At 33.8% G+C, this 16084-nt stretch overlaps 1 protein-coding gene across 2 annotated transcripts in view; it reads right to left on the bottom strand.

Moving 5' to 3' along the window:
* The window catches only part of LOC134804532 (uncharacterized), a 121108-nt gene that overhangs the window by 19794 nt on the left and 85230 nt on the right, over window positions 1–16084 (bottom strand). For both annotated transcript variants that reach the window (XM_063777638.1, XM_063777628.1), the window contains exons 4-6: window positions 15607–15708; window positions 15315–15423; window positions 7816–7927 (exon numbers count right to left, since the gene is read on the bottom strand). In XM_063777638.1, the coding sequence (XP_063633708.1) occupies window positions 7816–7927; window positions 15315–15423; window positions 15607–15708 (323 nt within the window). The remainder of the gene's footprint in view (window positions 1–7815; window positions 7928–15314; window positions 15424–15606; window positions 15709–16084) is intronic.

The raw sequence follows: 16084 nt of genomic DNA on the forward strand, positions 1-16084 counted from the left end.
CAGTGGGCCCCTTAAGATAAACAGCCTAGTTAATGAAAGATTCCCATCTATACTTATATGTATAGCTCATAAACCTATTTAGATGAATCATCGAATTAGTACACCTAGCTAACATGCGGCATTCATTACTCGCTAGCGGGAACTGCCTATTCATAAATTGGTATATTATCAAATTTAATAGTTCACTGAACCAACTTATGTATTTGAAATTGTCTTGTAGGTAATGTAACATGAACTCGTCTTAGATTAGATAGCTCAAATGCTCCCGTTTGTCGTCCTTTGAGACTGCCGCTTTCAAACTATCTCATTGTAAATAGGTACCTATAGTTAGTAGCAAACTAAGCGTTACTACATTACAGCAATCTAGGTAATTGGAAACTATTAACAAAGCCTTACTTCATACTTTAATTTTATTAGTATTTGCGAAGTATTCAATTAAGACAATTCTTGCATTAATGATAAATATTGGATTTGTTTGACTGAAAATAATTGGTAACCTTCCACATAAAAAAAAATAAAAAAAATCTGCAAGTAGGCCTCAACGGGCCCCTATTTACAAGTCAACATAACATTTAAAGTAACATCATATTGTGATATAAAAAAATACATAGCAACATTTATAAATACAACAGCCTATACGTGGGTAAACATTACATTATAATAAGCTTAAAATTAATAATTACTACAATACAAGAGATGTGTAGTCTCAGTGGTTAATAATACATTAAATTTGGTGACGTTAAAGGTCCCCAATGTCAGAGTACTAATACTAATAAGATTTGGACGGGTAAAGTCTCTCCAAGTATCGGGTTATTCCCACTAGTTACCACCACGTTCTTACCACTGGTAACTACTGGGAAAAAGAAATCCCATAGTTACCACCAACTCGGCTTGGTGGCTGTAAATATTAAAACGAAATCAGTTCTGTCGGTTTATGACTGATTTGTTTTTTAGTTTGTATAAATTTGTAATTCAATTTACAGTTAATAAGATAAATTTAATCCGGATAATAAGTTAATTTCTACTTAACTAGAATGAGACTCTTCTATTTTAGTTTTTACACTTATACTGGAAAAATTGTTTTAATATTTTTGATCACTTTTAAAGCAGTTTACTGAATCACTAACTGACACATAATTATTTATTACATCACGCTATATTTATACTATACTATTTATACTGTTTTTATTAGTATTTAATTCTAACAACATTTTGGTGGTAACTACTGGGAAAAAAAATTCCCACCTTTAACCAGTGGTAACTACTGGGAATAAAAATTCCCAGTAGTTACCACCAAGCCGAGTTGGTGGTAACTAGTGGGAATTTTTTTTCCCAGTGGTAAAAGGTGGGAAAAAAATTCCCAGTAGTTACCACTGGTAAGAACTTGGTGGTAACTAGTGGGAATAATCCCAAGTATCAAAATGAAATTTATATTAAATAAATTGAGTCAAGACTGTTATAAACTAAAGCTACAGAATACATAACTTAACTAATATAAATCCAATAAATCAATCTTATAATAAAAATAACTAAACATAAATATGTAGGTATCTACATAAGATTATAGAGTAAATATTAATAAATGTGAGTAGGTACCAAAGAATATAATACTCACTAGGAGAAGAACGATAACTTCATACAAAAAAATGTCCCTTTCAAAAGTTCGTTTATACTACTAGCGCTCTGGTAGGATACCATTGTAATTAGAATTGACAACTCGTTTAGCCTAGCGGGTATTGGCAGTAATCCAGTTCAGGAAGCTAATGGTCCTGGGTTCGAATCCCGTAGAGGGAATTTCTTTTTGTATTTTTTTTCTTTTTTGTTGGGGTCAGGTTTTTAAGAGCCCATCAACATGCACACTAGCGCCACTACTGAGGGGCTACCGCGAAAACCGAAATTCGCAAATTGCGGGGATCTTACTCTTTTACTCCAATGAAGGCGTAATTAGAGTGACAGAGAAAAATGCCCGCAATTGACGATTTTCGGTATTGGCGGTAGCCCTACAGAATACATTAAACTAGTTTTTATGTTACTGGATTCGTCAATCTACCCGTCTAAAGTTAAAACGGCCGTTTTTGTTTTGAGCTCATAGATCGAGAAATCCAGCAACTTAAATACTAGTTTGATGTATTCAAAAGGTACTTAAATACACAATACAGTCCGTAGCGGCCCCTTTTTTAAACACCTGTCGTTAAATTTATATAATCACGATTATTTAGCAGTGGCGCTAGTGTGCACGTTGTTGGGCTCTTAAATTAGCATATCACAAATAAATAAAAAAATACGTTAAAAGATAATGATTTTAACCATTTAATTTTATTATAACCAACTATATTTAGAAATTCGTCCAATATGAAAGGTAACAAAAAGTTACGTATTAAGATATAAATATTTTCATTCCTATTAGCATTACTGTATGTTAGGAGTAATACATATGAATACATACATTGATATGGCAAATGGTTACAAGTTGTTATTACATCTATCCGGTTATCGGACATTTTCTGCTTCACAGCTCCGCGCAGCGTTCTTGATCACCGGGAAACTAGTCTGGATATGCGGCAGATACGTGCCCTTTGAACTTTTCCCAAGAAATCATATGACGGCCCAGGATTATATTATTATCTCACGCTCAAGCCATCAATTTGATTGATTCAATTTCTAAAACAAAATAGTCACAAATTAAACAATATAATCAAACTTCCTAATTACTAACGTCGTTAATTTACCAGCTCAAACAATGTGAAGTTTTACATCTATGATGAATTTTGATTATAATTTCGGACGCGATATAACGTCCGCGGGTTTACGGGGATAGTAAGATTAAATTATTATATTTGAATTTGGTCATTAGTACGCTCATTTTTATTTAAAGACTAATATATTTCTTACCTTGAAATTATCGCTGTTTCTGGTTTACTACAACGGTTTCCACACACACATTAGGGCTTTTCATAATCCGTATAAGAATCGTTGATAAAGTCGCCATTGCCGGATACAGCAAGGAAGGAAGAGAGACAACGGTTTAATTTTAACTAAGCCTGTGAGAAGACGCATTTAGATATGTTGCTCGTACATATGAATAGTTTTTATTTTAAAAACTAATAGGAACCTAAATAAATATATTTCAAGTGATTAAATCGTTTTTTATGAAAACTGATATGATATTTTTGCGTTAAATTACTTTACTGACAGCATTGACATTACAGACTTTTGTAATGACCTATGTTCTTACCGGCCAGACCCAAATCAAGGTCTATCAAAGAGGCCTATTGACAAAGTTTTTTTTTTAATTTTATTAAGGAGGGTAGAGGCACGTCTACCCTTCGTAGATTTTATGAACACAGACAACTGAAATATAATAGATAACAATTTACATATATCAAAAAATAAATAATAATTTACATATGACTACTTCATAAAATACAAATCAAAATATATTTGATAAAATAATTTCATTTATTCCTAGAAATCGTATCTATAGACAAAGCCAGTTCTAGCAATGTTGCTGTAGTAAAATATTGTTATGTTAATTACTGGCAATTTCGTCTGGGAACAGACAACACATATACAATTTTGAAGGGTCACATCGTTTCAAGGAAGTCAATAGGCCTTGGTAGGTACCTATCGGCTAACTAATGTGAACTCTTTTTCTTTTAATACTATTAATTTTAAATTGTTATTATATTTACTTTAAATAATATTAAACTTTTATTTGTAATCAAGGTAACGCCTCATCGCGGTCAAAGACATGTAGACACCCATGGTTAGCGTTGAAAATGACGGAAAAAATCAAATAATTTTTTGGGGAATTTATGAAGTAAGGTAGTGTAATCGGGACACATACAGCAGCGTCGTCGGTGTTGCAGGACGCAGCAAATGGTTAGGTCCAGTCGGTGCAGGTGTGGTAATGACACAACTGTGACAACTGAACTGAACTGACACCGATCCGATGTCAATGGCAAAGTAAGTCTATAATCATTCACCTACTCCCCAGTATTAAGAAAAATAACCGATTGAAACCTGTTCAAATCGTTTTTTTTTTTCGGAAAAATTGAAGCGGTAAATCTCATGGTTTTTTCCCGTAAAAATCCGAAAAAGAAACGAGCTGTTTGGAAAGAAACGGGATTTTTTCCGGAAATTTTCAACGCTAACCATGGTGCAAAAAACAAAAACAAAAAAAAATTCTGTCAATATTACGATTCAATGTGACGTTACAATAATGCACATTTTATTACAAGACGGCGGAAGCGCTAGCGAAAGCTGATCCAGTAATGTGGCTTGATTTTGGCTATTTAGCATCAGAACAGTGAATACGTTGAGTAAAACTATACACTGAGCCAACGGTCAAAGGCTGCCAAGTCAGTTGCAATGTTGCCAACATTCAGTTAGAATTAAGCTCACCGAACGCGTCGGTATTATTTTATATTATGCGGTATTTTCCGCATTAAGTACCTATATTACTAATGTAATGTGTTACTAGTTTACTACAAGAAATTACAACAAATCATGACTCTTTTAAGGATTCTCAGGATTCTTCAGGTGTTAAAGCGAAAAGAAATTGAATTCTTTTGAAAATTCGATTATCTGAGTGTTTGTGAATGATATTGAATGTCCTGGCGCCTACAGCGAGTAAGAAAAATTTAGATGTCTTTTAAATACAATCGAATATGCATACGCACCACACATTAACCATATAAAAGGGTTAATTCTTAAATCGGTTATACTCATTACCTGGTGGTAATGAGTATAACCGATAATAATATGGATATATGGATAGATAATATGGTTATTATTACACTAAAACTGTGAATTAAGAGGATAGGGTGCGTGTACGTCTATGAAAAAATTGATTTTCTACAGCAAATCTCGCTCGCGTTGCTCGTGTAAATCTAACGGCGCGATTCGGGAAATGAATTAGAGATTCACTAGATATGAAATAGTAAAGATATGTGACGTTCCACGGCAAAAGGTACCTTATGGCGGCTGGCGCTTACGCTATTATAGTAGTAGCGGTTGACCAAAATCAGCTGCAAATGGTGTTAAAGGTATGATTATCGGCACGATTAATTTTAGGCCATTTGAATCAATTTTTATTTTATGTAAAATATACCTCAAGTAATACCCAATATCCTCATATCTAACCTCATTAATTTCGAAAATATTTAGTTTTAGTATTTGTTTTAAATTTTTTATTGTTACAAATTGTGATCTATCAATCTATCAATGAAACGGCCTCCTAGCCTAGTCGATAGTGACCCTGCCTATGAAGCAGGAGGTCCCAGGTTCGAATCCTGGTAAGGGCATTTATTTGTGTGTTCATCATCATCATCGCACAAATAAATGCCCATATACACATATATACAAGCCATGGTAAGGGCATTACAAGGGTATTTACAAAAAAAATATTCAACGGTTTCGTATCTGGAGGAGCCCAAACTTGGTATGTTTTGAAAATTATTTTTATTTTAATTGAATGCAAGTGACGGAAATATAAAAATGTGATATACAGTGGAACCTGGATAATTGCAATCTCAAGGGACCGGCCATTTTTTGTCAATTAACCAGGTTTTTCATTTAAGCAGGTCGTGTCAATTAACGAGGTTCAAAAAATCGTTGTGTCAATTATAGAGGTTTTCATTAATAGAGGTTGCGTTCTGACAAATTTCTTTTATGGAGGTGCAAATAACCATTGGAAGTATATTTACACGCTTATGTTCTGGGTTTCTGGTCTATATATAGCTTCTGTCTATACTTGCACTTTTACACTACATTAGTTACTACTTTATTTTCTTATTAATCATTTGGGTTTAAAAAAATCCCTTGAATTGTAGAAGAAAGTTTTATTAGAATGTAAAAAGCATACTTTGTTTTTGATTTAATCAAAACTATTTCACCTACTACAGGCTGTGATAGATACCCAATAAATAAATTGAATTCTGGATGAAGATATAAATAAAATGATCATTGCTATTAAAATATTGTTTCTGATGTCTACAACTACATTATTTCAATTACAGAGGTAATAAGTAAGACTCGTTTCAATAATAGAGGTAAAAAGAAGAGCAAAAATAACGGATTTTTTTAGCACAGTGTCAATTATAGAGGTCTTAGTTACGATGTGGTCAATTACAGAGGCAAAATTACGAAAAGCACTAAAATCTAAATTGCAATTATAGAGGTTCCAAAATTTCAATTATAGAGGCCTTTTGGTCTCAAGGGACCGGGACCGGACTTTTGGTTGCAATTATTGAGGTTTTCCATTTATCCAGGTGCCAATTAACCAGGTTTCATTGTATTTTTAGAACCGGCTCAAAATGCCCTTTCATTTAATACCACACACGATAAGTTTCTGAACAAAAAATTGTTTTTTTTTTTTTCATACAAAAAAAAGATGACGTGATAACTCCTTTCCGTTTGTTTTTTTTTTGGTGCTACGGGTCAAATTGATTCAAATGGCCTAAAGATTAATCGTGCCGATTTTCATACATTTAACACCATTTGCAGCTGATTCCCGAATTTCAGGCTGTACCGCTATCACTAATTAACGCCGCTCCAATATTCAGCCGGGGCAATGGTACCTTTTGTCGTGGAACGTCATATATCTGAATTATTTCATATCTAGTGAATCTCTAATTAATTTCCCGAATCGCGCCGTAACTGTTGATAAAATAAAGCTATTTGCTTAATCCTATGTGTGTTTGCGTGTCAAAAGCAAAACCGGTAGTTTGTAAAAGCGGTATAACTAAATATTCAGACAGTTTCATAGTTCTAAGAACATGAGTAATAGGGCGCAGGTGCCTTGAATCGCTTGCAAAATGGCACGTTATCGATTTAAGGCTTCGCATTTGGCTGCCGTCGAGTTTGAGAATTTTATTAAAATATTCCTGCGAGGTTTCATCCGCGTCTGTCGACACTAAAAGAGCTGTCAATGTTAAGGGGCCCACTGATTAACAGTCACCCGGACGGAATCGGCCTGTCAGTTAGAACAAAAAGTTGACAGTTTCGAACAACTGACAGGCAGATACCATTAGAGATAATGGTAAAGGACATTTTGAAGCTGTTATATTGACAGATATGTATATTGATTAGTTACCTTCATTGTTGGGGACTTAAATATCCTAGAATGGATCTCTACTCATTTAAGGTTACGTTAGAAAGACGAATGCAACAGTGTTATTGTTGCAAAGTAACTGCTGTTGCGTTTACTATGTTCTGGGTTTTCTTCTTAAATAACATAGGTTAGAGCGGCATAGCCGTTATACATATACAAGGATCTGAGATAATATACCTAAGTATTAAGTACCACTTGGAATAGAGTATTCAGTATAATAACCAGTAAAATCAGCTATTCTTTAAGAAGCATCAAAAAGATTTGATATTATGAAGTTAGTATGAGAAAATTAGGTATGTGACATCAAAATGTATCAGTTACAGATGTAGTGAAATATCCTTTACCACCGTATTTTTACGGAAACGCACGAACGTGTTATGCTATTTCCGTCAGTCTACACAAAGTACTGAGGTTGACTGAAATAGCATGACAAAATATACGAACGTTTCCGACAAAATACGATGGCAAAGAATTGTTTATGTTCAATACATCTTAATGAACTTTTGTTGATTTTAAAATAATTGTTATTACAGTCAATTTGACTTCATTACTGCTGTGAATCAATCAAGACCAGGGACTTGAATATGAATTTATTTGACTTGGCTTTAAGTACCTAACACAGTTTAGTTACAAAAAATGACCTCTTATTGATTAGATTATTATGTTACCACGTGGCTGATAAAATGTGGTACAAATCTTACCAGAATACAAAAGCTGGTGCCTCCGTTGTCTGCACGATGGCGCACTGCAGGCGTAATGTCGAGCCTGGCTTGAGATACTTCTCAGTGGGACCCGAAATCTGCGCGCGTGCCTCTGTAATAATTACCATGCTTTAGCCAAGATCACAACACTTTATGACTCAAGAGTTTGGCACTCACGATTAAAAATAGATTATGTGACACAAATACCACGCAATAAAGATAAAATTAATGTATATTGTACCTATACCATAAAATATAACCTTTACCGGCGTGTACCTATTGAAACAAACAAACCGCCAATCAATCAATTCCAATCGTGTTTTTTGATTATGATTGAAATTTCTTTGATTGAAGAATTAATTTGAAGTAAATTTCATTTCAAGAAAAATGAAATTTAATTTCAACTCACTCTTCTTGTCAATTATTGTACTAGATATTATTACATCATTTTTAAACCAAGATTGAAATTCAAAAGTATTATTTAATTATATCAATTTCAATATAAAAGGTATGTTTATAAGTGGATGAACGTATCGCTTATTAAGATGCATTAGGCTCAGAGAACGGAGTTTTCGAAAAGCCGTAGCGCTTTTTTAGATGACAATACGGCAGCCAAAAATTTTATTAGTAATCTTGCGGCCTTTCTGTAGGGACTTCATTGAGTTTTTGACTTTCGGTCGATAGAAAAAAATCACGAAAATAGGTCTTTAAAAAACAACGGGTTGCACTCCGGGAGTGCCGACAAAAGTGAAAACTCAATGACTAGTCCAAAATGTCTGCAGCACTATGTATAATTGACCCATCCTCCTTTCTATTGAAAAACTTTAGTTCCGAAATTGCTGGTCAGTGAGCTTGTTTAAAATTCCAAATTCAAAATTGTAGCGTTAATTGTTTAAAATTCGAATAGAAATTGTAAAGTTACCTTGCAGACCTCGCATCTAAATAATTATATTTGGTCATGATATTTTGAGTTTTATTCACCAGTACTAGAGTTCACTTTTATTAGCGATTTCATCAAGATGTAGCTTTATTGAATTATATCTGAGTGATATAAAGTTAGAATGTAACTGTGAGATCCTCGTATTTCAACCCGTACAAGATTAGAACCTTTTTCATGTAATGTCATTGAATTTTTCTTTATTGATTTTAATGCCATCTAAATGAGTGGCCATCTAAACCTTACGGTGACGTGATCGCCTTACGCTGTCTCGAGTTTATCATTTTTTCCCCACCTCAAAAAGTGCACAGCGCCGCTAAAGAAGTTTTCACTTCAAAAATAAATTATTTCTAAAAATTTGCAATATTGTGCATGAGACTCAGCAATTACTTTTTTTATTATTAAAACACACAAATTATTAAAATTTCGAAAAAATGATCCGCGGTCCCAAGCACGCACATGTTTTTTACTTTGGTGATATTGCTACTTTTCGTAAGTGAAAATAAATAGAGCAAATCTGGTAGTTTCTGGTAAGTAGTTGAGCCATCATTCAAACTCAGTCGAATTTAGCATCTACTTTCAGTATCGATCGGCACACACGGTGCCACACCGCGGGATTCTGAACAAAAATCTTAATACTTATGGACAGTGGACATGAATGGACATGACTCAAATGCCGTGATCTTTTGAATAAGATATTTTAAGTTTTTGAATAAGATATCTACTCGGAAACCCGCGGTGTGGCACCGTACGTGCCGATCACTGGTCATTAGTGGTAGAAGTCCCTAATTTGACATTATCGCGAGACGTAACAAAACAAATCAAAAAGTAGAAAATTTACTTATGAATTATTATTATGACATGGTCTGTTACTAATGACACTGTAACAAAGTACCTACCTACAAATCGCTGAAAGATTAATTCGTGTAAACGGCCGCCATTTTTCATGTGTCAGAGCCCAAAACCGACTCGTGATGGATTCTCTATGCCAGTATTTCAGACTGAGATAGGTTGTTAGTGAAGTTTTAGACCAAAAATAGTCCCCGCTAGTGATGGTGATTGGATTTTTGGCGTAGAGACCTAGTAAAAATCTTAGATATACCGGGATACTGGCTGGGCATAGTAAATATGTCATTCATAGGCGTACCCACGGTGGGGCAAGGTGGGGCAGTTGCCCCACCCTGGTCTGTTGTCTGACGAGAAGCTAAACATTTTTAGGAACAATTAAGGCACGTAACGCTACTACTGCCCCACCCTTTAAAAAGTTTAATAAAATGCTGGATACGCCCATGATGTCATTACTCTTTATTCCTTAGAATCATCACAATAGCTACATTTAGCGCTTGTCATCTGATATAATTGTATTCAGGACATCATACTGAATGCATTAATAGCGTATTTACCCATATCCGAGATGACTTGAACGGAAACGAACCTAAAACCTGATTTTACACCCTACTATAACCTCTTTATTAAATACTGTTTCCAAGTTGTTTTATAAAGGGAATTTTATAAAAAGGAATTCAACTTAGTTCTTGTACCACGTGCCTAAATATAACTTAAATAAGCGGACACGGGACAGAGTTATCAAAAATGCAAAACGTGACTTCATTTTCGGCGTGAGGTGGTGGAAACCATCTGCCTTAGGTTACAGGATAAACATCCAAAAATAAAGGATAAAGACCCAACAGTACAAAGTAAATTGTAAATGGAATGTTAATGTTTCACGGTTTTGACATTTCAACCCGTTGTTGATGATAATACGGTACCTACCCTTATTTATAAACAAATGTTTTAGTATAAAATACCTGCGCTTCTTTGTGGTTTTATTTTTTGGGTTCCCTTTTGTTTTTAAATAAAATAAATAAATTTTCTAAAAGCGGGTATTTGCAAAAGCTTCCTGTCCGCCCCGCCATATATACCTATGATGTTTTAGCAATAAGCGCCTTTCATGGTTTTGCTGTTTTGTTTGAGTTTTAATATATAGGTACTTACCTATAAATACCTAATTACCATAAGGGGCATAAGGTAAGGTATGGTATAAGCATATATGAGTATAAATGATTTTCGTTGTTTTGATTCTGATTATTTTATTACGATTTGATTTGTTTCCTTACTCAAATAAATAAAACAATTCTACTGTTGTCGTAAAAGTATTCCTTGCCATTCTCGTTGTATTTGGACATTGTGATATTTATTAGTCCATCAAGCAGACATTTTTAAACATATTTGAAAGAGAAAATTGAAATTTTTCATGGAGTTAGCTCGTAACCTGGATAAACTTTTGTAATATAATGCAGTAAAAATACTTTACTTCGGGATTAAAGGCTAAATATACAACAGCACTAATACTTACGTAACTTCGATCAATTTTAAGGTTTTTTCTTAACAACTCATTATTAAATTTCAAAAACAGTTTTCGTCTATAACAAGCTTCGAGCAACACGGAAGGGAGGCGGCATTCGCACTATTTCCCCTCTGCCGAGGTACAAGATTAGCGCGTCAATTTAATCTAGCGCGGGTAATAAAACTAGTTGCACTTGGATTTTTCACTAGACCGAGTCCAGACGCGCGCGTGAACACTGCTGCACAAAAATGCCTGTTTGCTCGGTTTTTTGTTATAAAAAGAGGTCGGGGACATCAAATTTACAAAAAGAAAGTGTTACATTTCACATGTAATATTTTTTTTTACATATCATACGTTTAATTACATTCAAACACAATTATTATATTTTAGTCTCATGTAATTGTTGGATTTATCGATTTTGCTCGCTCAGTACAAATTGCGGATCGGTCGAGCGACAAATCCGACTTCTCATCTCTCAGAATACAATAACATACTTCAACGAAAATGTGTTAGTGTGCGTGTTGTGACACTTGTCACTCGTCCGTACACAAAAAGAGATCGAGGTTTGCAAGATTTGTCTTTGACGTGTGTCATTTTCTATGTATTTGTGTCGTCATTACAGATTGGATTTTGTATGTAAGTGTGTGAGAAGTGCGACTGTGTGCACCTTTCCCCCCGCGAAAAATGGCAGAAAGATTTGTACGGTGAGATATCGCTTGGGCCCCTCCCTTCCGATGTGTCGGAAGCCGGTGTTGCTCGAAGATAACAAGAAACTTGAAACAGTGATACCTAGTAATAATTCAAAGATTTTTTTTAAACACCCATTCAAACAACACTCAGCTTAACTTTGAAGGAGCCATTATTTCAAGTAGGTACCTACGTATGGAAGTCGCCAAAGCAATATCACGTTTATTAAATTAGACTTTTTATGAGCATAACAATAACGTCAATAGGTATATCGAATTCGCAATAAAAATAAATACAAAGAGCTTGTTGGTTTTCAGACAGGTAATTATGTCCAATCAGTCAGTAAATATTGGAGTGTCTTCAAAGAAAATATTTTTAATATGTTTTTAGGTAATAGAACATTATTATGCTGGAATGTCGTAGGTAGTTGGGCTTCTATTTAGTACCAAAAAGTTTTGCGTTAGAATTGGGAAATTTCATTTTATACTACTTCTACTCAGAATCACGAGCTTTTTCCATTTTTACTGACAAAAATAGTGCCTTCAAAATTTTTGCTCCGTCCGTGGTAAGTATTAAGAATAAGAATAAGAATAAGAATCTTTTATTTGCAATAAACATTACCAGGTACATCGGTGTTCATGCGATAGGTGGTAGGTTTTATGTTTAACCATAAATGGTATGCAAAATATGTACAAGACTTAAAACTATCATGCAAAACATATAAAATAATGTCTCTATTTATATATATTAATTATTAATGTTATACAGGTCAAGTCTAATTAATTAAATTTCATGTCCAGGAATTCATTTGTGCTATAAAAATTGTAGTTATTTAGCCATTGATGCAATTGTCGCTTGAATGCTATAATATTTAATGTCTTCATATCATTAGGTAATGCATTATACATATTAAGACACATAATCGTGCAGCTTTTTTTATGTTTCGCTAATCTCGGATGTTCATCAGGAAGTAGTCTATCCGGATTGCGGCAAGAGCGTGGATGGCTGTCACAGGCTTTTTTAAATAAATCTTTGTGCTTATGAACAAACATGCACATTACATAAATATAAAGAGACGGAAGAGGTAACAAACCAAGCCTTTTAAAAAGTGGTCTGCATGATTCACCTGGTCGCATCCCGTGTATTGCACGAATGCATTTTTTTTGTGCAATAAAGGCTCTATTTAAATCGGTGCTATTGCCCCATATTATTAAGCCATAGCGTAAAACGGACTCTACGTATGCATGATAGCAGGATATTGCCGTTTTGGTATCAGTAACTCTACCGAGTTGTTTGAGTGCAAACACATATTTATTTATCCGGTTAGCAACGTTCTCCAATTAAGAACCGAGCCTTCCTCGATGGCTTCCTAACCTAACCTTGCCTACATTTCTAGCACGGAAACAGTGGATTCCACCGTTTTCGGGTTAACTATTGTAAAATTTTAGGTACCTACGCTGCACAGTGGAACGAAATGACTAAAAAATGGACATTCGCTTTTTTTTCAAAAACCCTATTTTAAAAAATGCTTTTCGGTTGAAAATTATGTAAGGAATAAAAATGTTATATAAAATTTTTCAAAATAAGGCTTATTTAAAGCAGAAAAAAATAAAACCTGTTTTTTGTACGAAACTGAAAAATAGGTATCTTATTATAAGAAAACCGTTACCGATCCCGCTTTCTACCCTTTACAATATTATTTTCCTACTTAAAAACAGTAGAAAATAGTAAACAGCTTATCTCGTTAGGTGCCCGTTTTTGTTTAATAGTCCAGTCAAAAGTCAGTACAAAACATAATTTTTCTTAGTGTTTTATTTTTGTATTTTCAATAGTTTATCTGTATGTTAATGATAATTTAGTGTAAATACAACATATTTTTGACATTTTCATAAATATGACAAAGAAAAACATAATTTTATACGTACGAGAAAATTATGAAATTTTTTAAATATAAGCAAACATGAAAGTAAGTGAAAATATGTCGCATTTACACTAAATTATCATTAATATACCGTTAAACTATTGAAAATACAAAAATAAAACACTAAGAAAAATTATGTTTTGTACTGACTTTTGACTGGACTATAAAACGAAAACGGGCACCTACCGAGATAAGCTGTTTACTATTTTCTACTGTTTTTAAATAGGAGAATAATATTCTAAAGGTTAGAAAGCGGGATCGGTAACGGTTTTCTTATAATATGATACCTATTTTTCAGTTTAATACAAAAAAAACAGGTTTTATTTTTTTTTGCTTTAAATAAGCCTTATTTTGAAAAAAATTATATAACTTTTTTTATTCCTTACATCATTTTTAACCGAAAAGCATTTTTTTAAAATAGCGTATTAAAAAAAAATGCGAATGTCCATTTTTCAGTCATTTCGTTCCACTGTGCGCTGTGGTGTAATTTTTGCTATGAGCAACAGAAACCATATGGGGAAATTTCTTCTACGTTAGTATTTTCAAGTTAATTTTATGTATGTATTAGGATTATATTTAGTTTAAACATTATATTTTATCATTATCATTATATAATTATTTTAGTTTTTAATATATTTAAGTTAGTTGAATGTGCTCAGAGCATAAAAAGGTCAACCACGGCGTTGCATGAACAAGAGATTTCCTTTGGCAGGATTGGGCCTTAGGACCCAAGGATGGATTTTAGAAGTGGAGCCACCCAGATTTTTTATGCAGGTGGGGGGTGGGGGGTTTTAAGCGTCGGCGACGTCTGATGTTAATAATTGTTTAAGTTTAGGTTCTATGTCAAGTTTAGTATCATTTTCAAATAAATCAAAGATGTAGACATAGATTTCATCTAAATCGGTTCAGCCGTTATTGATTCCCCATACAATCTTACACCTTCCTTTTAACTTTTAAGAGATTTGTTTTTTAAATAAAAACTATCCTATGTTCTTTCCCGGGACTCAAAATATTTCTATACCAAATTTTATCTAAATCTGTTCAGCGGTTATTGAATCCCCATACAAATTTCCACCTCCCTTTTCTTACCCTTAAAGGATGATTTTTGAGATTTAAAGTAGGCTATGTTATTCCCTGGAACTTAAACTATCGCTGTACCAAATTTTAACTAAATTGGTTTAGCGGTTTAAGCGTGAATAGGAATTTAAAAAAGTTTTTTTTTTCATATTTTATGTGTTTTTACTTCGGAATGGTGTCATTATGATATCAGAAATGAATTCGGCATCCTCGATTTATACGAAAACGATACCAGACTTGGCCTAGTAGCTTAAATGATATAGATATCAAGATCAAGTTGAGAGCCTCCCCCCAAAATGTACATCAAAAATCTCGGTGGCTCCACTTCTTAAATCCATCCTTGGGTCCTAAGGACCAATCCTGCCAAAGGAAATATCTTGTTCACGCAACGCCGTATTTTAGGCCCAGCACCATCCGCTAAGTATCTTTATCCGTTTATTTACCCTTCAAGTATTTTTGTTGCCCTATAGTCTTTCTTACCTCACTTAACCTTATAGATATAAAAACATAACTAAATGCTTAAAACTTACCAACGACATCTAGCCGTAGAAATATACTGGTGGGCGGATGAGATGAAACCTGGCACTCGTAAATGCCCGCATCACGACTTTGGACGAATTTCACTTTGAGTGTCCAGTCCTGTAGCAAAATAGCCCATTCAGTTTTTTAGTTACCTTTTTGTTTTATAGGTAATTTATATGATTTATAAACTGTAATAAATTGTAAAAAGAATAACTTAAAATATATTTGCAGTCGTTTTTATTATTACATTCTCCAATTTTATAAGTTATTGTATACAAACTGTTAAACCAATGATCTTACCTCGGAATGCTGTAGATGTATGGCTTGAAACCTCTGGTCGGAGCTGTATGTGGTCAGGCCGACTGTGAGGAGGTGATAGTCTTTTCTTCTGATCCATGATATCTGCAGACAAAGTATTAGGCATTACACCTTTGTTTGGCTACTATATATTACTAATAAATATTATAGAATTTAATTATAAATCTAGATAAATGCCTCGCCAGTTTACTTTAGAGGTTGGGTGGTTTTGATTTTTTTTTCATCAAGTTTTACCATTATTGCCTGATCGCGGTTAAATTTTATCATAATTATAACCCTACATAATCATGGTTTATAATCATGTAGGTTTATAATTATAAACCTACATGATTATAAACCTACATGATTATTTTCAACTTGTAAATTGTACATTTAGCCGGAGAGCTAGCCACGGAACCAGGTATGCAATTTATAGAGCAACGAAATCCCTCTAGTTAGTGTGCCATACTATCATTATTAA

Source organism: Cydia splendana, chromosome 2 (assembly GCF_910591565.1).
Source record: "Cydia splendana chromosome 2, ilCydSple1.2, whole genome shotgun sequence".
Lineage (NCBI taxonomy): Eukaryota > Metazoa > Arthropoda > Insecta > Lepidoptera > Tortricidae > Cydia > Cydia splendana.